The sequence below is a fragment of the Streptopelia decaocto genome (assembly GCF_964273445.1).
Source record: "Streptopelia decaocto genome assembly, chromosome: 3".
In the NCBI taxonomy this organism is placed as follows: Eukaryota; Metazoa; Chordata; class Aves; order Columbiformes; family Columbidae; genus Streptopelia; species Streptopelia decaocto.
In genome coordinates, this window is record NC_138656.1 from 113,358,152 (window position 1) to 113,380,531 (window position 22,380).

General features: G+C 42.0%; 1 protein-coding gene across 2 annotated transcripts in view; it reads left to right on the plus strand.

Annotated features, from left to right (window-relative positions):
* FKBP1B (FKBP prolyl isomerase 1B) overlaps positions 1–22,380 on the plus strand; it is a 48,498-nt gene that overhangs the window by 24,435 nt on the left and 1,683 nt on the right. For both annotated transcript variants that reach the window (XM_082047378.1, XM_082047379.1), the window contains exon 3: positions 20,477–20,589. In XM_082047378.1, coding sequence (XP_081903504.1) covers positions 20,477–20,589 — 113 coding nt within the window. The remainder of the gene's footprint in view (positions 1–20,476; positions 20,590–22,380) is intronic.

Sequence of the window (22,380 nt, forward strand, 5' to 3'; positions counted from 1 at the left end):
TCTGTAGCGGGCACACCACATTTCCAAAAATGAAGGTGTTAATACGAGTATCGCTTACTGCCCCTTCCGCGACATCTGTGTCACTGTTATTTCCAAGTTACCCAAAATGAGAAAAGCAATTTGAGTGAGTCAGGGAGTCTGCCCTGACTCAGACTGTTTAATGTAGGAGTGTCTCAGGGTCATACGTATTTCTATCAATATAGGGTCCAACTTGAGGAGGGAGCTCTGGTTTGATTTTCCTGTTTTTACCAAAGTCACACCAATGCAGAAAAAACAGCCAAACTAAGCGTGCCTCAGATTACTTTGAATTTGTGTGGCAAAACAAAACAAAACAAGACAAAAACCAAAACCAAACTAACGAAACAAACAAAACCGCAAAACTCACATAAAACCAAAACAACTCAAACAAAACCAAAAAGAGACACAAACACCAAAACGAAACCAAAAATAACTTAAAAAAAAAAAAGGTAAAAACCCCCCAAAATCACTATGTTCAGGTAATGAAACACACTCTTTTTTATTTCTGTGCTCAGCCAACACAACGGTCTTTATGTCTGTGGTGGGAAATTTTGAACAATATCCTCCTTTATTCTTGCAGTCGTCACAAATATGACCACCTAGCATCGGGTGTTCTGCTTTTGCAGTAAAAGGTGTTGAAACCCAACTATTTTTGTGTCTCATACACAAGGCTTTCTATTTTCTTCACACAAATTAAACCACAATCACCTTTATTGAATTGCGGTCCTTTCAAAGTCTGTGTGCAAGGACACTAAGACTCTGTTGTTTCTCTTTCCTACCCTCTCTGAAGGCTCTTGATGCGAGAACAAACGAAGAAAGAGTTTGAATCAAGGTGTGCTGTTTAGTACTGTTAAGAAGTTGTGAGTAAATATTCTCATTGTATCTTTTGTGAACCCACCAAGGCTTATTAGTCCTGGGTCCAAAAGAATAAATCTATGTTAGAAAAAGTGACTGGTGCAAGGATTAGAGCATCTTCATTTTCTGGCTTCCAGGAAGGCGAATTGTCTTTAAATACAGCGAGTGACCAAAACAAAACAAAACAAAACGGCAAGAAATTGAACAGAATATCTAGAGAGATAGGGAAGCTGGGCATAGGAGAGCAGAAAATGGTTATAGGAAAGTGTGTGGTGGGAAAACCCCCGTATCCCGAGTCTCATATCTCTGGAATGGTTCAGCTGGAACAAGCTAGTATTGCCCTATTGACCTTTTTGAGGTTCAACTGATTTACCCCAGCTTAAAATCTGACCTTTTGTGTCCAGATAGCAAGGTGGCATAGAACTGGGAAAGATCAGAGCAACACATGCTAATCTCCGGGAAGGCTTCTGAAGCAGATAAAAAGGGAGCGCTCCTGCTTTGCGTTCTTAAACACTTCAGCAGAGCACACAGGATGTTGAAGTTGCTCTGAATGAGATGGGAACAATGGTTGGAAAATCTTGTAACCTTAAAAATACAGGTGGTGCTGATTTGTGTTCTCCTCTGAGCTTAAATGATTGAGATATAAGCAACCGAACTGAGACGTGACCCAGTGCACTTAGTCTGGTAGTGCTGTCACCACAAAGACAGAAATAAAGATCATATCTAGGCACCAGCCTAAAAAGGTTCTATGGGCTGCTAAATAAATTAGGGATCGGATAACATATTCTCCGAGTCACTGGGACAAAGCCTGTCTGCCTCAGAGTAAAAACACACATGGTGCCATAGCTAGAAATGCTCACTGTCAGCTTCTTGTCGTGCGTGAAAATCCGCATCATTTTTACGGCTGTGCAAAACATTAGAGCATCTGAAAAAAAATGACAAAAATCTGTCGTTTATATTGGCCTCCCCCCTTTATTAAGCAATACCAAGAGTCAGCATAGGCCTTGGAGCTCACCCAGAGGAAGTTTGGTATTTGATTTGAACATGCACAGCGCATCTCTAAGTTTCAAACTTGTCGTGGAGGCTGGTACAAATATATATTGAGACATGCAGCCTGGACCTGCAGTCCTTGTGACATGACAGCCTGATGTCATGCCCTTAGCCTGTGAAGCATTTATAGCAGAAATCATCCAGGCAGCATGGCAAACCAGGACTTTATGTTTATTCTTTATTTCACTTCTAGCTCTTCACCTCTAGCCATTGTTAGATTACCACAGCTTAAACTAATGTGAGAAAAATATATACATATTTCCATGCATGCACCAGCTCTGAAGAACTGATATTGCTTATGTGTTTATTTGGTGTAGTTACGATCCACATTTAGGCTGTACTAGAGCAGTATCTGCATCCCTGTCTTTCCCAGGACCATCTATGATCTTCCTTGCTGATATAATGCTATAATTTCCTTTTCCTTCTCATCCTTCCAGTCTTGCAGCAGAAAGCCTAAAATATATATATATATATTTTTATATATATACAGTATTGTTGGATTTCTAGTCAACAATATCTGGGCAGAAGCAGCTTTGGCTGCTCCACTGAAAAAGTTGCTAAAGGTGATGTCATCTGGCAGTGGGCACCAAAACAAGCCCTGGTATTGCAGCAGCTAAAAATGACAATCTGCAATGCACCAATATTTAGGTTTCATGGTTCTATGAAGCAGTTCTATTCAAAGAAATGCAACTAAACACTCTGAGTTCTGGCTCCTTGCACTGTGCCTGTATTATGCACATAATTTGGTATAACAGAAATTTTGATAAAATACTATAGCTAAATAGAAGCAGGCTGTTATATTTGCTCCAGAAATGGCTTCTCTGCTTAATGCAATGTTGCAAAATGCAGCTGGTTTATAAATCACTCTTTTTTTTCAAATCGCACTGCTTTCTTCTAAACGCGTGGGAAAGCGCTGATGGAAGATGCATTTCTGAAACTGTTTAGCAAAATGTTAATTTGGGATTTGCTGTCTAGAAGTCCAAGGTCATAATCTCTAGTCAGTTGTTCAGATCTTTGCAGAAAAGGCTGTTTACATTAAGGATGCCACCTTAGTGCTAAAGTGCAGAAGGGCTTGCTGGTTTATTTGCAAGCTGTGCAAAAATTCATATGCAGTTGTTTTTCCTGGAGAATTGGCTCCTAAATACCAACCGTGTTTGGCTTTGGAACATGTGACCGCATCTCTAAGGCCGTGAACAGTGAATAAAAAAGTGACGATCCATAAGGACAGAGGCAGTATATAATCCTCATGCTAGAAGGTAAAGACTCAGGCACACAGTGCATAAGCAAAGCCGATAATGTTTGGACTTAAAAAGGCAAAGCACACAAAAATTACAGAAATATGCATCGATCAAGAACTGAACCACCAGCATTGTTATGGCTGCCTTAGACTTTTGAGCCAGCAAATGCGATAGCTTTAGATATGTCTAAATATCACCAAGTATGCTGGCTGACGTTCAGGGTGTGGCTAAAGCAGTGGTGCCTCATATATAAGATAAAGTGTCGTATCACGCTTCCCTGAAGGCAGAGAAGAGGCTGATGTTGGAAGGCTGCAGAGAACAGTGGTCCTGCTCTCATGAAACCTGTGTGGTAGGGCTTCAGGAGCTCAGAAACAGAAGTTGTGATTACCTGCCACAGCCTCCTTGACATGAATTTCTCCCCTGAGCGCCTTCAGAACTGAGAGACTTGCTCAGAGTAGAATCGGAGCTTCCCCCAAAACGGGGGGTGTGACAGAAATGTGAGGCAGCTGCACAAGGCAGCAGAGAGATGGCGTGTGTGGTGACGGTGCAATGCTGGTGCTCAGGAGAAGCCACAGGTATGGCCTGAGCACCCTCATCATGCCATGATGCCTGCAGGAGAGAAGAACCACTGATGCAAAACAAGGCCAAACCAAAACTCAGCCATGGAATCATAGAATCAATTTGTTTGGAAGAGAGCCTCAAAATCATTGAGTCCAACCATAACCTAACACTGGCACTAAACCATGTCCCTAAGAACCTCTTCTATGTGCCTTTTAAACCCCTCCAGGGATGGTGACTCCACCACTTCCCTGGGCAGCCTGTTCCAATGCCCAACAACCCTTTCCATGAAGAATTTTTTCCCAATATCCAACCTAAACCTCCCCTGGTGCAACTTGAAGCCATTTCCTCTTGTCCTATTGCTTGCTTGTCAACAAGAAAAAGCAGAAGATGAATGACCTCAGCAAAGAAAGGCTTGAAAAATTTGAAAGCCATTGTTTGGAAGCACATCGTGCACTATAATGCACAGGTTTATTTGGAGCATTAGCCAAGGTCGTGGACATACAGAAGTCTTCGTCCAGTTTGTGTGTGGGTAAAGACTGAGTACAGGTGACAGGGGGGTTCTCATGAATCAAAGTGTCCTATCTTCACAGCAGATTAGTCAGTTGAAAGCAATAAAACAGTGTGAAAAATGGTAGGTGAATTTGGTGAAAATGGTGCTTTTACTACACAGTGATATTTACTGTGCTAGGTGGATGCTTATAATAGGCAAAATAGGAATGCAGTATATGGTGCTTTGTGTCTCTAGGATACTGCCTGAGCCCACAGATTGTGCAGAGCACGTGAGATGCAAAATGAGATGTGGAACATGTTTTCATGTGGTTTGTTCCTGTTAAAATAGAGTTATGGCTTAAGAGTGCCTGGCTGTGTGGGTAGTGGTCTTCAGGCAGAAGCTCACAGATATTTAGTTGTGTTAGAGAACACAGATATACTGAGCAATTTAAATTCTCTGCATCCCTTTTCTTGAAAAAGTCACAAATAAACTTGTTTTCCCATGAGAGAGATTTGTACCCATGTCAGTTTCTAGTTGAATCAGTAGGGTTTTTAAAGTTTATTTGAAAATTAGTTTACTTAAGTTCATTTGGTTTATGTAATTTTCCACTTAATTTCCTTTTCTTTTCCTGGCAACTGTTGGATAACACGAACAACCAGAACACACAGTTCTGATGAATGATTTCCAAAGACTCAGTAGCCTGGGTGATTGCCGCCCTTGTGAGTGGGATCACTGGAACTCCCGATGCAGGCAGCCAGTAAATCTACAGATACATGTTTGAGCATTAAGAAGGCACACAAAACAGAGAGAAATTAACTCCCACAAACGTTTTTCTTTGCTGTGCAAAACAGGAAAGTGGAAGCATCACCTTAAATGAATAGAGCTTTCACATGTCCCGTAACATTACATATTATGGAATACAGAGTGAGCTGTGTTATCTGGTCAGGTAGAATCGTAGAATGGTTTGGGTTGGAAGGGACCATAAAGGTCATCTAGCTCCAACCCCCCTGCCATGGACAGGGACACCTTCCACGAGAGCAGGCTGATCAAAGCCCCTTCCAACCTGACCTTGAACACTTCCAGGGATGGGGCATCCACAGCTTCTCTGGGCAGCCTGTTCAGTGTCTCAGCACCCTCATGGGGAAGAATTTCTTCCTTATGTGTAATCTAAATCTACCCTCTTTCTGTTTAAAGCCATTTCCCCTTGTCCTATCACTACATGCCCTTGTAAAAAGTTCCTCTCCATCTTTCTTATAAGCCCCTTTAGGTACTGGAAGGCTGCTGTAAGGTCTTCCTGGAGCCTTCTCCAGGCCAAACAACCCCAACTCTCTTAACCTGTCTTCACAGGAGAGGTGCTTCAGCCCACTGATCATCTCTAAGGCCCTCCTCTGGAGCCTCTCCAACAGGTCCATGTCTTTCTTACATTGGGGGGCCTGAAGCTGAACGCAGTACTCCAGGTGGTGAGGTCTCCTGAGAGCAGAGCAGAGTGGCGGAATCACCTCCCTCGACCTGCTGGTCATTCTTCTTTTAATGTGACTCAGGACACAGTTGGGTTTCTGAGCTGTGAGTGCACATTGCCAGCTCATGTCGAGCTTCTCATTTACCAACATCCTCATATCATTCTCCTCAGGGCTGCTCTCCATCCATTCTCTGCCCAGCCTGTATTTGTGCTTGCAATTGCTCTGGTCCATGTGCAGGACCTTGTACTTAGCCTTGTTGAACTTCACAAGGTTCACATGTGCCCACCTATTAAGCCTGTCAAGGTCCTTCTGGATGGCATCTCTTCCCTCTAGCATGTCAACTGCACCACTCAGCTTGGTGTCATTGGCAAATTCACTGAGGGTGCACTTGATCCCACTGCCTTTGTTGCTGACAAAGATGTTAAAGAGCACCGACCCCTGAGGAACACCACTCATCGCAGGTCTCCGCTTGGACCGCTGACCACAGCTCTTTGAGTGTGACTGTCCAGCCAGTCCCTTATCCACCAAGTCATCCATCCATCAAATCCATGTCTCTCCAATGTAGAGACAAGGATGTCGTGTGGGACAGTGTCAAATGCTTTGCCCAAGTCCAGGTAGATGACATCAGTTGCTCTTCTCTCATCCACCAACGCTGTAACCCCATAATGGAAGGACTCTAGATTTGTCAGGCACAATTTTCCCTTCGTGAAGCCTAGTTGGCTACCACCAGTCATCACCTTATTTTCCATGCGCCTTAACATAGTTTCCAGGAGGATCTCCTCCATGATCTCGCCGGGTGTGGAGGGGAGACTGACTGGCCTGTAGTTCCCCAGGTCTTCCTTTTTTCCCTTTTTAAAAATTATGTTTCCCCTTTTCCAGTCAGTGGGAACTTCACCAGACTGCCACGATATTTCAAATATGATGGATAGTGGCTTTGCAGTTTCATCTGCCAGTTCCCTCAAGACCCGTGGAAGATGTGTTCAATTATTTTTGAAAATGATGTAAAATACCTCTGAGTGTCTGGGTGAATGTTTATTATAGACCAGATAACTGTATCCCTCTCACATAAATCTCAGCTTCTTTGATCCGAATTTTAGGTCAGTTCTGCCTTTCTTTTGTCTGGTTTGGCTGTCTGGATACTTGAGTTTTATCTGATATGCCTCCCCTTCAACACACTCTTTATGAATTTTAACTTTTCTCTTTTCCCTTTATGTTTTCTCCTTAATAGCTCTGGTGTTTTTTAGCTTGAATGTAGCTAAACGATACTTGGTGTTGAATAATTGGAAAGGTGGTGGTGCTCAAGAACTCCCTAGACCTCATAGAAGATGAATTTGAATAGTTCATATTAATATCTGAAAACAAAGCAATCTATTCTCAGTAGAATGAAACATTTCAGATGAATGTAAGGCACTTTCCCCCCCCCATTTTCTAAAGCAAAATGTTTCTCTCTTTCATTCCGTTCAATCCTGAATTGTATTTTCTTTAGAATTTTGGATAAATTGAACAAAACAATCTGATATTTTTCTGCAGAAAAACATCCTTTGTTAGCGTGGTCATGATGTGTATGTTTTGGCCATTTAATTGTTAGATTTTTACTGACTTCATATAGTAAGTTACTCATACGATGCTACTTTTTCAGTTACAGTTACTGGGATGATAAAAGATAGTGTGATCTGTGATAGAGAGCTGGAAGGTCTACAGCAATTCTTGTGAGTCATGCAGTGTAGTCACCACCTCTGTCTTTGCTTTTACAGATGATAATATTACACGTTTTGCTGTTAAGTCTGAAATCTTCTACTTTTGTTTACGAAAGGCTTCACTGTTTGGTCCGCTCTCGTGTTGTTTTCCACTCTGTCATGCTATTGAGGTATTTTTGGCAATGTTTATCCTTGTTGTTTGTGTCTATGGACTTACTACTACTTCTATTTGTAGTATCTAAACTGGCTTAATTGACAATGTCTTTTCTTTGCTGTTGCAGTCCTGAGTGTGAAAATACATCTCCTTTTGGAAAAATGTTTTGGTCTGTGCAGTCCATCCTCAAACTCCTGCTGAAGGCGGTAGAACTTTGTCTAAACAATGCAGGGACAGACCCTACACAACATCAGCACAGCTGATCAGCAAGTCATAGAATCATAGAATCATTCTGGTTGGAAGAGACCCTCAAGATCATTGAGTCCAAGGGTAACCTAACTCTAGCACTAAACCATGTCCCTAAGAACCTCATCTATGTGCCTTTTAAACCCCTCCAGGGATGGTGACTCCACCACTTCCCTGGGCAGCCTGTTCCACTGCTTTACAGCCCTTTCTGTGAAAGGAATTTTTCCTAATATCCAATCTGAACCTTCCCTGGCAAGGGAGCAAGGATTGGGATCCAGGTCTCTGTCCACCCCACTGACCTCGCGAATTACTGCTTGCTTAATTTTCTCCTGACTTCATCATTCTCCATTTCCAGCTACCATACAGATTCAAGAGGGTGATGCCATTGGGTGTTTGCTTGTCCGATGATGAGAATACCATCAGCCAAGATGGAAGACATGGATTTAAATTCAGGCTTGAGGTGAAGTTGAACTCGTGGGGCTTCTGGCAAGTGTTTGTGGTAGAAATGGTGGGCAGCAGCACCTTCTCTACCAACCAGGATGAACCTTTCTCAGACTTGTGTTTGTCCTTAAAATCAGATTCAACACTCTGCATCTGAAATAGATAATGATGCTAAATTCTAGAAAGAGTTGACAATTGAGGTGCATCCTTCTTCTTTCCTTGTCCTGATGGCTACAGGCTGCACTTGACTCAGTGATGGTTTTCTGTATCTCACCTTCTGGAAATGCCCGTTTGTCTTCATTGCCTCTGCAAGAAACTTCTGATTCTTTTTCTGTCTGTCAGTTCAGTAAAACTCAAGGGGGGAGTCACTAATAGGTGACTGATACTCATCTGATTCTCATCTCTTGCTCTGAAATGTTTCCCCAAAACATTTATTTTGTGTCCTCCTTGCTTCTTCCCCTCACTAGTCCAAGACCTGAGTGGCTTGTTAAGTAGATGAAAATAGATACAGGCACTTGGAAATTCCTATTGTTCTCCAGAGAGTCGACTGTCTAATGTCCAGCAGAGCAATGCCTGAGACCCATCTGTCAAGATAACTGCTGTGCCACTTTTTCCATAGTTTGTTTACAAGATCACCGAGATCAAAACTTAGAGATGGAAAAGACCTATTTATAATAACAAACTGTGCTGTTAATAGCTCCATTCCACTGTGGCTCTGAAGATACTGTAAACGCTTACTGAATGAAGCCTTTCAAGATACCCAAGGCAAAGTATATTAATTAATAATAATATTGCTGGATGTGCCAGTGACTCTTTTTCTGACCTTTGTGAAAACATAGTCGTTGTTTCACAGGGAGTAAAATTATAGAGCTGTCTGGTGACAGAACCTGTTCTTTTTGACATCCACCTCTTTGCTCTGATCACAAATTATGATATTTGGGCCCTGTTTTGGGCCACTCATCATAACAAAGACATTGAGGTACTAGAGAGAGTGCAGAGGAGGCAATGAAGCTGGTGAGAGGCCTGGAACACAAGTGTGATGGGGAGTGGCTGAGGGACCTGGGGCTGTTCAACCTGGAGAAAAGGAGGCTGAGGGGAGACCTTATCACTGTCTGCAACTACCTGAAAGGAGGTTGTAGCATGGAGGGTGTTGCTCTCTTTTCCCAAGTAACAAGTGATAGAACGAGAGTAAATGGCCTCAAGTTGCACCAGGGGAAGATTAGATTGGATATTAGGAAGCAATTCTTCACAGAAAGGGTTGTCAGGCATTGGAACAGGCTGCCCGGGGAAGTGGTGGAGTCACCATCACTGGAGGTGTTTAAAAGCCACATAGATGAGGTTCTTAGGGACATGGTTTAGTGCTAGAGTCAGGTTATGGCTGGACTTGACGATCTTGAGGGTCACTTCCAACCAAAATGATTCTATTATTCTGTTATTCTGTATTTTGTATGCTCACAGGAGTCTGCTCTGGAGAGTAGTCCCAAGTGCACCATTCAACTTAGGTTGAATTACCATGATCCAGGTCTTAAACTGCTACATATATTTTTGTACTTTTATTAATAGCAGGGGAACTGTGCCAGTTTATACCAATGAGAATCTGCAACACCAGGAAGGACGATCAAAATTAAGAAACAAATGTAGCAAAAGAATTTCATAGCTAGTATAGTTTCAGAACATACTGTCGAGTTTACAGGCAGAGAGATATTTGTGACACTGCTGGGGTCTGCCTTGGAGCATGTAAAACACTGTTTACATTGAAAACAATACTGCAAAAATACTCTTTTTTTTTGTGAAAGCAGGTGCATTCCTACTAGGTGGGAAGAACAAACTGTACTTATAGAGAAAAAATTGTGCCTTTGATGAGCATATCTCATACACCTTTTAAATGACAGCCTAGAAAAGTAACGGTGTTTGAATAAGACACACGGGACCGTTGCAGCGAATGATAAAGACTGCTTGGCAATATGCTGGGTTTTATTGGGTCTTAATAGTAGGCTGAACTTTTGACAACGTAATGAGGGTTACTCAGTATATAACTTGTTAATAAACCCTTCTCAGAGTTCACTCAAAGGCTAGAAGTGGCTTTTATCATCTGTTATTTCTACAGTATGTTTACTGTGTGTATTACTACACAGTTAGTGACTTCTAGGTCGATCTGCAGTCACTGGGTCTAAAGGACCTTGGGCAACATAATCCACAGGAAGGCGTTTGGTGCACAAATCAAAGCCAACTTGGTTTTAAACTGCATTTTTTCCCTAATCTTGTCTGTGATCAGGTTGTTTTGAGTGGAATTAATCTCAATAGTCTTTAGCTGCTAGAAGGCTATGGTCTGTCCACATCAATGGAGAGAGTGCAGCATCTAGATACCCGTCCAGCTCTTGAGCAAGAGATTTGTTCCTGGAGTGAAACAGCAGTGTGTTCCACCTGATTACTCTGGAAATGGTGTGTTATGCTGAAGTGGGGCCCCATGGTGGCCCCAGCTTGGTGCCAGTGAAGTCATGTCTTATTTTCCCACTTGGAATCACTGGCGCGAGGACACAATTCCCCAGGAATTCTCCGCATGCTTATGAGAACAGAGTAGTAGTTAAGTCCTTTGCATGATGTTAGGTGATTGTTGTGTTTGTCGAGATGAGTTTCAGTAAGGCACTCACAGAATCACAGAATGTCAGGGATTGGAAGGGACCTCGAAAGCTCATCCAGTCCAATCCCCCTGCCGGAGCAGGAACACCCAGATGAGGTTACAAACCCCTCTGTAAAGGAGGTATAGCCATGCTATGTATCAAAAAATGGCATGTGAGAAAGGACTGGGCAAACAGGGACCTGCAGGAGAGAAAGAACATTCATTCACAAGGGATGTGGGGAGAAATGTTGTTTTTCACTTCAAAATGCCCTAAAGGCCAACATAGCGTTTTAACATCTTGGTGTTAAGTGGTAACACACTAAGATTGTACTTTTTCATGCTTTTTATTCTCTCTGGCTATGCGTAGCCTGTTAATCCAATGCCCTACTAGTGACGGGTCGATTTGCCACAGGCTGTTGCTAGCTTAAGCCAAGGGAATCAGAAGTGCTGCACTGATAAATTAAGATTTCAGCACAGATTTTATTCAGAAGGAAATACTGGAAGTCTAGACAGTTAAAGATCAAAGGATGCCCAGTCTGGGAACAGCTCGTCATTAAAGCACACTGAACAGCTGATGCAGTATTGTTATATTGGGTTTGGAAGGTGTTTCTTCTGTCAGATCATCCAATATCCCTTTCCCTGAGCAGGCGATCACTAGTCAGGAAGACGGTTCTTTTCTCCCAGCCTCTTTCAGCAAGCACTTGATCTAAAACCTCCCTCTCATGAGATCTCAGAGCCATGCTCAGAGCTTTCCCAAGAAACATCTGAAGACCCTTTTCTGCTTTCCGTGGGGTTTTTCCATGCTCCCCACACCCAGATCTCTATTGAGAAGCTTTGGTGACCTAGCTTGGGCCTTTGTGCCATACACTAAAAGATGGATGGGTATCATGTTCACCTATTTCAGTGATGGTCAACCCCCTACTGAAGTGCGTAACATCCCAGTGGAAGGTCATCTACACATTCGTAGAGTGCTACAGGCTAAAATGTCAAATCCATACCATCATTGTGTAGGCAATCTTCAAACAAAAAGAGGGAGAAGGAAACATGTATGTGTTGTGGCATAGGATGAGTCTGAGATTGAAACCAAGAAGAAAAAAAGGTGATGAGTTGTATTGTCCTATTATCTCGGTGCACTAGATGGCCAGAACTCTTTGGCCAAGCTCTGTTGCATGTGTTCAGGTGGGAAATCTTGCAAAATGTCTTATTTTGTATTACATCCGTGCTCTTTGTGCTTCTTGGCTGGTACCAGAGGGCAGAAGGATGTAGCTCGGTCGAGAATGTTCCCTCTCCCTCCAGAGCCCGTGTTACAGGACATGGTATTTGAGACTAGAGATGCGAGAGATGCAAAGTGTTTCTGTAGTAATATATTATCTCTAAAATGTTTCTTTAGACATCTATTGTCCTAATCATTAGCATGCCCAGATTGACCTGATTCTGCCATGCTTATTCAAATGAAATATGAAATTTTGCTGCAGAACATGTATATTTTACAGCTGAACTTTGTAATGGTAACAGAATGAAACCCTAAAATGAAGTGACTGTTTTAAGGCAACAGAGTACCAAGGGAATTGTTTTGGTCTCCTTACAATTCATGTAGAATATGCTAGTATTGAGCCTCATATCTGCCTTGATAAGGGTAAATCTACTTTCTCTTCTCTTTTAAAAATATGCAAATCCATAAAGCCATTAGGACAGTATAATGCGTTTCAGTAGAGAGAACCAGACAATTGCATGTAATTTCCTTGGCTATGAAGTCAAGCTAAGTGCAAGGCTCTTTCATATTGTCTTGCGGTCGTACGCAACACTGATATATAGTGCATGGTAATGCATTATTGAATAGTTGTCTGTTGTGTCTTCATTGCATGCTGTCAGCTGCGTAATAAATAATTGATTGTGTTGCTTTTACTCCACATTAAAGATATATGAGTATATAATACATGAAGAAAATGAAGCAGCCAGGCTGCCTGTGTTGAAAAGATCAACCATTACTGGAGTGCGCTGCGGTAGCAGGAACTCAGAAGTGACCACCACCACTATCCATTTCCCAGTTCTATACTTCAAGTCAGTGGTTGTTTGTCATGGCAACAAATGGCACATTCAGATAGTTGCTGTTGCCTTTTTAAACAAACAAACAAACAAAAAACTGTGGTAAAGAGCTGATATGCTGCAGAGATGCACCCCCAGACTCTTCAACTATTATCCCGCTAGACTGAAAATTGCCCTAAAAAGGGTCATAATATTTTTTAATTGGCTGTAAACTGTCAGAAAAATACAGTCTAAGCCAACCAATCCTTTTTTCATAGGATCATAGAATCATTTTGGTTGGAAGAGACCCTTAAGATCATCGAGTCCAACCATAACCTAACTCTGGCACTAAACCATGTCCCTAAGAACCTCATCTATATGTTTTAAACCCCTTCAGGGATGGTGACCCCACCACTTCCCTGGGCAGCCTGTTCCTCATAAGGCAATGTTGATATCAAGCAGAGGCAAAGTGAGCAGGGAAAAACTGAGTTTGTGTTTACAGTGGTACTAAACCTGTGTTGTTGAACCTTTCCCATGAAAAGCCACACTTGCCTTCTCAGTTCAGCTGCCCAAGTCCCTGTCTAGGACACGGTAAGATGACCCACTGCTCCAACATCATGTGGGGATTGAAAGCATCCTCCAGCTCCCGTTCAACGCTCTTCATTTCTGTTACAAGAATCACCATTTCTGACTGAGACAATTTTCATCAGTAAAACTGATGCGATGCCAAATTTGTCCAGAAAAGAGTTTACTTTGGAAGTCAAATCAAGGAAATCACGGAGGGACACGCTACTTCTGGCGTGGTTGTTCGGAAGGAGGCTTAGGGGCAGGTGTAACTACAGGTGGCTGGGAGCTGTTGTTATGACGAAAAGGTGTAAAAGAGTGAATTGTGTTTTGAGGTAAGAATGAAATGGTAAATGAAGAGGTAAGAAATGGGAGATACCCAGCTTGTGCAGATCTGGATTCTGATGGAATGAGCTGGAGGCACGTTAAGTCCTCCAGGCATTTCCCTGGAGCAGGAACACAAGGCACTGGCTGTGTTTGTCTAGAAAAGGGTTGCCCAGATCTCTCCATTTAACACTAAGATACATGGGAACTGTTCTTGTTCCTGATGAGAAACCAGAAGTTTCCCAGGTGTGTTAAACATGATCTCAGCTTTGCCGCAGTGTGTCAGAACTGAGTCCTGAAGAGAACCGATCTATTTTAATGTGAAATGTGAATAACACCACTGAAATAAGTGGAATTCTGTTGGTCTAAACCAATCTGGGATGTGATTTGTGGCTTTATTGATGTTTTTGTCCCACTGCTCCTATGTGATTACATAGAACTGCTTTGCTGAACTGTGTCCTCCTCCATACGCTGTGAGGGGGTCGATGTTGACACAAAAGCTTTTCTGCAGTTTCTAGGAACTTCCCAATAATATATGTTCCAGACTAAAGGTGTATATTAGTAATATTAATAGTTACAGGTTATAAATGGGGGGAAAAAAATCATCATTTCCAGCTTGTGTGAAATTCTCTCAACAAATATTGAGAGTGCTAGAGTTAGGTTATGGTTGGACTTGATGATCCTGAGGGTCTCTTCCAACCAAAATGATTCTATGATTCTATATTTTGACATTAGAAATAATATATTTCAAGGAAAAAAATAAACACTTGAGTTAAAATATGCTTAACCCACAACACCACTAACTGCAGCAAATGCTGCCTCTGAGAATCCTGGGAGCCAACCCGAATGACAAGTTTATAACAGCACAGATTTATTACAAGGCATAACTGGAAACCTCTTTGCATGAAAGGGCATCAAAATATGGTCCCTGTCCTGAAGAACCTCTGGCCTACATAAAATGGAACAGGTTAGTGTCCTGGAAACACCTTCTGAATAGCTGCCCCTCTTTCTGCTGCCAACATAAGTTCAGAAAGTAGCTGTCTTCCAGTGTTGCCTTTATGTTCTGTAGGTAACTAAAGTTTGAAGAATAAGGTAATGGAATACTTTGCAGAGGAATGCTGCTGGTTTTTGAAATTCACCTATTCAATATAACCCCTTAATACTTGTGAGATAAGTGAGTACCATTGTACAAGATTAAAAGGAGAACAACTGGGGAAATCAAGACATTTGTTCTGGATTAGGATCGCTGTATCCTGATTCCCAGAGTGCATCAGCACTGCAGAGACAAATAATTCAGTAAACACTGGAGCCTTTGAAGCCTGGGATGCAATTCTGTTTACTTCATTTAGGTATGGATGGATGAGTTAATACCTCCTCACTAAGGCCCTATAAAAAGCAGGCTGTCTAGCATTTAAAATTAATGTTAACTTCTCAACTTTTGTCAGTTAGTTGACTGAGAATGGGAGGTTATTGCAGCCCTAACATCTAAATCTAGGTGGGATTAATCATTCTTGAACATAACCTCTCTTTCTCTATTAACTGTAGAAGTAACCTAGATGACAGGTTGAGACGCAGTTTCTACTGTTGATGTGGCCAACATTAGCAGTGGAATTTTACACAAAAATGTTCTAAATTTGGGCACATACACTTAACAGGCTATCTATGGAGGGCCTTCGCTGTTGTCTCTCCATCCATCCATCCATCCATCCATCCATCCATCCATCCATCTGTCCATCTTTTGTATAGAAAATGGTTTGGTCATGGTTTGGGGCATGGCTTTGTTAGGACCATAGGTGTAAGTTGGTTGTCTAAATAAGCTGGGCTGGTCCTGTGGATTTGTGTTATGTGGTTGGTTGAATTCCCAGATGAATCATTTTCAGATGAAAGAACCCTCTGGTAAAAAGAAACTTAGCCTGTGGTCCTGCTGCAGCATTCATGTCTTTATGTTCCTGACTGCTCCTCAATAATATAGGTTCTCCAATAACAAATAAAGATTGAGCTTTTCCCTTGGCAGAAGCACTTACAGGATCTTCTTCCTACATGGATTTCTTTTTATTACATGCATAAGATCTTTATGGCACTATGAAACTCTGCTCTTCTGTCAGACTATTGAAATAATAAAAGATTCAGTGGTTATTACACTAAAAGATTCAGCAGTTATTAGGCAAGTACAGTCATTAGCCCCCTCCCCTTAGGAAACAGGCTTAAATGGTGTGATCTTGGCTGAGGTTGACTGACCTCAGTTAGTTAATTCATCTTAAAAGAGATAATGCAGACGCACCTATGTTTTAGTGAGAAATAGTAGCTTGTGTTAAACCTAGACTGAAGTTTTGCTTTCACTGCGGTTTTAGCCCAAATGGCATTGTGTTCTTGGTGGTTTAGATGGATCCCTAGTTGTGTTCCTTAACAAAATGATTTGTCCACTCTTTGATCTTCAGCTTCAATGAGCTGAACTTCAATCATTCAGCAGAACCCATGATCTGAAACATCTCCTTTTCTACAGCCCCCTAATTTTTAAAACCTAGTTATTAATTAGGACACTTTGTAGATCAAAAAATGTTTTCAAATCCACACAGTATTCTGGTAACTGAGTTTGTAGAATTAATTATTTCAATACAATGATTGTTACCTTTCAGAATCAGATGTGAGGCTATTATAACAAGTAAGGATATGGGCATCTAGATGTCCTTGCTTGGTCAAAACTCTTATTGATCGTTCTGACTTTGCAAAACAATGTCATTGTTCAGTTCCAGGTTGTGGTTTCTTTCTCCTTGTTGTTAGTTAGATAAATAAAGGCGCTGGCTGGCTGAAGATGGGCATCCGTCCTTGTTGAAGAATACTAACCAAATCAATTTTGTTCACAAAAAGAAAATCAATTGATGCTTTAGCAAAAGAGAAAATAAAACATGATGCTGTTTTAGCTCCCAGGAGTCTGAATAGTCCACTCTGACTTTCAGAAATAGAGAGATAAAAAAGGTCTAAAGTTCAAATCTAAATCCGGATCAGAACTTCTCCAGGGCATGTGGGGACTCTGACTACATGTGCATTTAAAGGGTAGTCATATAAAAACTGACCCTCCTGCCAGAGCTTTGGCAAATATAGACACATTTGGCTATTTGAATCCCGGTTTATCCTCCAAAAGTAATAAGGTGGGGTGATGGCAGAGGAGGTTACATTTCTGAATTCATCACCTGGTGAATTTTCAGCCATTGCTGAAAATACGATGTTGCCATAAATATAGGAGAAGCAGCCTGTTTTCATCTACAAGGCCAAACACATCTTCTATAGGTTTTGGTGGTGAAATGGGGGTCTGTTATTATATGAGATATATATTAGACTAGCAAACTCCTGGGCAAATAGAAACATTATTTTAAATGGGAAATATTGTCCAGTAGCTGCTGTCAGGATCACTGAAGAGTTAATTCTGATTCTGCTGCCAGTTTGATGTGTGGTATTTAGTAAACCATCAGACCTTCAAGCTAAGTATTTTAATAGGATTTAGTTACAAAATGAAGTGAAAGCAACTAAAGTGCTGTGGAACTTTGCGTCTGAATCCGAACTTCCAGACTGAGGCTATTTTATAATAAATATCCTCTTCTACCTTCTTGGGCTGCTGTGAAGAATAATTAATGCTTGCATACTGCTTTGAACATGCAGACTGTAAATGACAGTACTAAGTTTTAATATTAAAACTATTAAATATTGGGATTCTGTAATAGCCTCCTTCCATTTCATAGAATCGTAGGTTTTTATGATGTGTTTAAAAATAAAATTGCTGTGAGGAAGGACTGCCATTTAAATGCAAGATCAAATACTTCAAAAAGGATTATACGATACGCCCGAGAATTCCCCCCAAGCTGTGTCTCCCTGCCTGCCCTCCTCCAGACACACACTGGTTTTCTCCCTTACAAATAAGCCCATGTGTCTCTGTAACTAGAAAAAACTGCAAAAAACTTAAGCAATATGACAAGTGCTAATAGTGAAGGTTATAAAATGTACCTTATGGGTGGGTTATTCCATGATTGAGGTTCTCCTTCCCCTCTACTCTGCCCTGGTGAGACCACACCTGGAATATTGTGTCCAGTTCTGGGCCCCTCAGTTCCAGAAGGACAGGGAACTGCTGGAGAGAGTCCAGCGCAGGGCAACGAAGATGATGAAGGGAGTGGAGCATCTCCCTTATGAGGAAAGGCTGAGGGAGCTGGGGCTCTTTAGCTTGGAGGAGACTGAGGGGTGACCTTACGAATGTTTACAGATATATAAAGTGTGAGTGTCAGGAGGATGGAGCCAGGCTCTTCTCGGTGACAACCAATGATAGAACAAGGGGCAATGGGTTCAAACTCGAACACAAGAGGTTCCATTTAAATGTGAGGAGAAATTTCTTCTCAGTGAGGGTGACAGACACTGGAACAGGCTGCCCAGGGGGGTTGTGGAGTCTCCTACTCTGCAGACATTCAAGACCTGCCTGGACACCTTCCTGTGTAACCTCATCTGGGTGTTCCTGCTCCGGCAGGGGGATTGGACTGGGTGATCTTTTGAGGTCCCTTCCATTCCCTAACATTCTGTGATTCTGTGCGATTCTGTGATTTTCCTCCTAAGGCCTTATACACCCACACCTCTGAAGTACCATCTTTGACAAATGTTGGACTTGGGCAACAGCTGATTTGCCTTAATATGGCATTTGGTTTTAATAGTGATATGAAATATCTAGACACAGAACCCCACTGGAATGATCAGGTACTGTGTACTCATTACTGCAAGTCCGGAACCATAACCATAACCATCCATAACCACGGATCGAACCACTAATGAACTTGGAGACATCTCTGTCTGAGCTGGTTGTTCGAATTTCCCTTATACTCATTGCAAAGAAACGGGCACTGCGAGAATGCAATTCTTTATGTCCTAATGTAAATCCCTCATTTTGGTTAGACGAATTGCCCCCTAAAAGTGCATTTTTCTCTGACTTGATTAGAGAGGGTAGCAGAGCAATTAGCTCACAAGTAGCTGGCTACATCTTAGAGGCATAAAGGTTGGTAAGATGAAGCATAAATGTTGGTAAGATTAATCCTACCCTTTTTTTTTCATTCTAGCACATCATATTTACCTTTCATTCATAACACAGACTTTAAGCAAGCTTGTTGTTGTTTGGACAATAACTAATGGTTTTCACTGAAAAATAAAACTTGTGCATCGAGCTGGTCTTAATATAACTGCTTTAATGAAAAGAAAGTAATTAGATAGTATTTTTCGTATTGGATCATAAGGGTAGTATTTCTCAGTATTTTCTGTCAAAACTGTGCTTGGTAATGTTGTTTCCAACCATAAACGTCCTCAGATATTTGCTTATTAATGAACTTTATTCAGCACCTTGCACAGGAGTCATGGTAAATGCCCAGAACACTGGTGCTACAGCATTCCAAAGAAAGGATTTGTTCTAATACATAAATATCAGCCCAACCTTGCAATATCCAGAGTATAACATTTTGAAAGAGCAGTTACTAGGTACTTTTAAGTTGAAAGCTACCATAATTACCCACTGTTGGAAAAGAGAATGAGGATACCTAATCATGTAGCGATCTGTGTATATTCATCCATTTGCTGTAGAATCTGGGCGTGTGTTCACAATATATGGGTTGAAACCATGTTGTGCGCATCCAAAGGAATGAGTACGGTGTTCCTGTGACTGTCTTCGGTGGCTGAATGAAAATATAAAGACTGAGGGTAGTATTCATATAAAAGTCCCTGCTATTTTTGTATATTTGAATGCAGAGTCTTCACAATTCTCTCTGGATGAAGAGCAGATGTGCATTTGTAATGTACTTTTGTACTCATGGTGTGGAATGTCCACAATTTTGTAATGCATATTATTCTAGTATTCCTGAGTAGATCAAGTAGGGAAGGTAAACAGTCCAGGGTACCAAATATTCGTTTTAGGTATTCTGGTATAAATTTGCAGGAACAGGTCAAAGGTACCCTCAGTACTTGGGTACATTGAACTGGCAGCATATTTGGCTCAAGAGTTCCCAAACCTGAATCTACATCCCCCCTCTCACATTAAAAGAAATGCTAAGTATTTAACAAGAAGTAAACCTAGTCAAAGTTACGTTAAATTTGTTTTCTTTATCTGTAGACTTGTTTGGGGGAGTTTTCTTGTGTTTGGGAGCAGGTCTGGATCAGGCACCTGTGTTGGGCTTCTCTTGTCTGCAGGCTGCCCAGAGAAGCTGTGGATGCTCCATCCCTGGGGGTGTTCAAGGGCAGGTTGGACAGGGTTTTGAGCAACCTGGTCTAGTGGAAGGTGTCCCTGCCCATGGCAGGGGGTGGAATTATTAATAGATGATCTTTAAGGTCCCTTCCAACCCAAATAATTCTGTAATTCCAGCTTGTTCCTTGCCTGCTTTTATTTCCTTGGCTGGGAAGCTCCACTCTACGAGCAACAGCTCTTCTCTATGTCTCTGCAATGTTTGGTACGATATGAGTTATAACCCATTGCATTCAGAATAAGAAGAGTAATATATTTTCGTTCTAGACCCTAAATTACTAGAAGGCAAAGGTAACGATATGGTGCCACTGTGTTTGACTCTCCTGCCTTATCCATTTTGGATGCAGCTTCAAAGTGAAAATGGAAATGAGCAGCTAGTGTGACCAAGACATTAATTTTTCACTCCTTCCCTCCCCCCTGGGCACTTAAATTTAGATGTAACTCAGACTGAAACTGTGTGTCTTGTTTTGGCAGGAATGCTACAGAATGGGAAGAAGTTTGATTCCTCCAGAGACAGAAACAAGCCTTTCAGGTTCAAGATTGGCAGGCAAGAAGTCATTAAAGGGTTTGAAGAAGGTGTTACACAGGTACAAAGAAATGATTCTGGCTGAACTTCAAGCCAGCTGAAGGGTGTGTGAGCACAACGGTGTCAGTGCAATGGGGACAACACCAAGGGGACATCCCAGTGTAGGATACGGAGTGGTTTTTGGGAAGTATGGTCCATTTGGGAACAGCATTTCTTGTAGTTCTCTTCTGTCCATCCAAGGATACCCCCATAAGACCTGTTCCTTTCCCAAGGGCAGCTCCACAGAGAGACAACAGTGGCCTCTCAAATGTTCCAGGTGGCCGTGTTTAATCGTTTTATGAAGTGGTCTCTATTCAGCTGCTCTGTAAAAGTCCGAGCTGCCATTTTTGATGACATCCATGACCGAGCTGCAGATTTTGACCCTTATTGAATGAGATACCAAACTGCACTGTTAAATTTTTATGACTTCAGGCTCCCAGCTACAAAAGTTAATATTCACTGACTACCCCTACACTAAGGAAAAAGAAGCTCTCCTCCCTTAATTACAGTTTCAGTGCCAACATAGTAAAACCCTAGAAGAGCTACACAGTACAATTCATTGCCAACTCTTGCTTTTTGTCGCCCACTACGTGAGGAGTGTGGTCAGGCTGCAAATTGTGAATGCGATCAGAGTGCAAATTTCTCATGACTCCCCGCTTCGGGGTCCTAGAGCTCAGTGTAGAAGGAAACTGCTCAAATATTGTTATAAAAACAACTATAATAGGGGCAACTTCTTGTGCTTAAATAGAGCAAAGAATGCAGAATGATAAACAATCCACTGAGGCGTGATGCAACCAGGCTTTTCCAGACAGAAGAGAAGATGGTTTCCAGACCTATGGAGAAAGCAATTTAAGCATTAAGGGAATGCTTCTCTCCAGCCAGAGAAGGAGAAGTCTGTTTGAGGATCCCTAGACTGTCTGAAAAATACCCACCTTCCTCTCAAGGATTTGAGCTGGACTCTTCATTATTTGCTTTGTAATAAGACCTAAGAGGAGCTCAGGACCTTGGTGTGCTGCAGGAACCAGAAGCCAGGGCAGATAAAGCAGCGGTAACGAGCACTGAGTGAATCAGTTTCTCTCTTCCTTGACCACTCTCACTCCTTGACTCCTGCCCCTTCATTAATGAGTCACCGAAAGCCATTCCAGTAATTGGGGTGGCAACATGCTGTCCTCATGCTCCTTCTTGTGGATCAAGGTCTGAATTGGGGCTTGTGGCTGCCTCCTCCCACCCCAGGGTTTTGAGACGTTTGGGGACTGCGATTGACACAAAGCACTTGGAAAAAGGCAGTTCACCGTATCTGGTGTGCAGATTTTTCAAACCTTTGTTTAATGACTGTCAGATGGCAGCATTGTCTGCATTTCTCTGCTCAAGTTGTGGCAGTTCAAGGTCACCCCAGGCCTGAAACCCAGGTGTGATTTACCCGCTTTCTGGCTTGCGGGGGCCTGGCCGAGCAGCAGACGGTCTGCAGGGACCAGGGGAGCTCGTCTGCTCTTACACCCTCAGCCCCACAATACGAATACTCGCAGAATGTGGAAAAGTTCATAGTCACGTTTTTGTCCTACCTAAAGCAATCAAAGCTCTAGCTTTGGCATATTTTATAGGACCTGAAAAAAATTCAACAGGAGATATTGCATAATCTGTAGTCCAAGTGATGTACGCAATCTTGGGAGAGAGACCGGAGTTATTCCAAATAATAAAATCACTGCTTCAAATCAGGGATTGTTTCTTGACCAATGAATACTCAATCATGGTGCATGAATGGCAGTTTGAGAGTGCTCCACCCCAAAATACTCGGCTAGAAGAGCGGGGATTT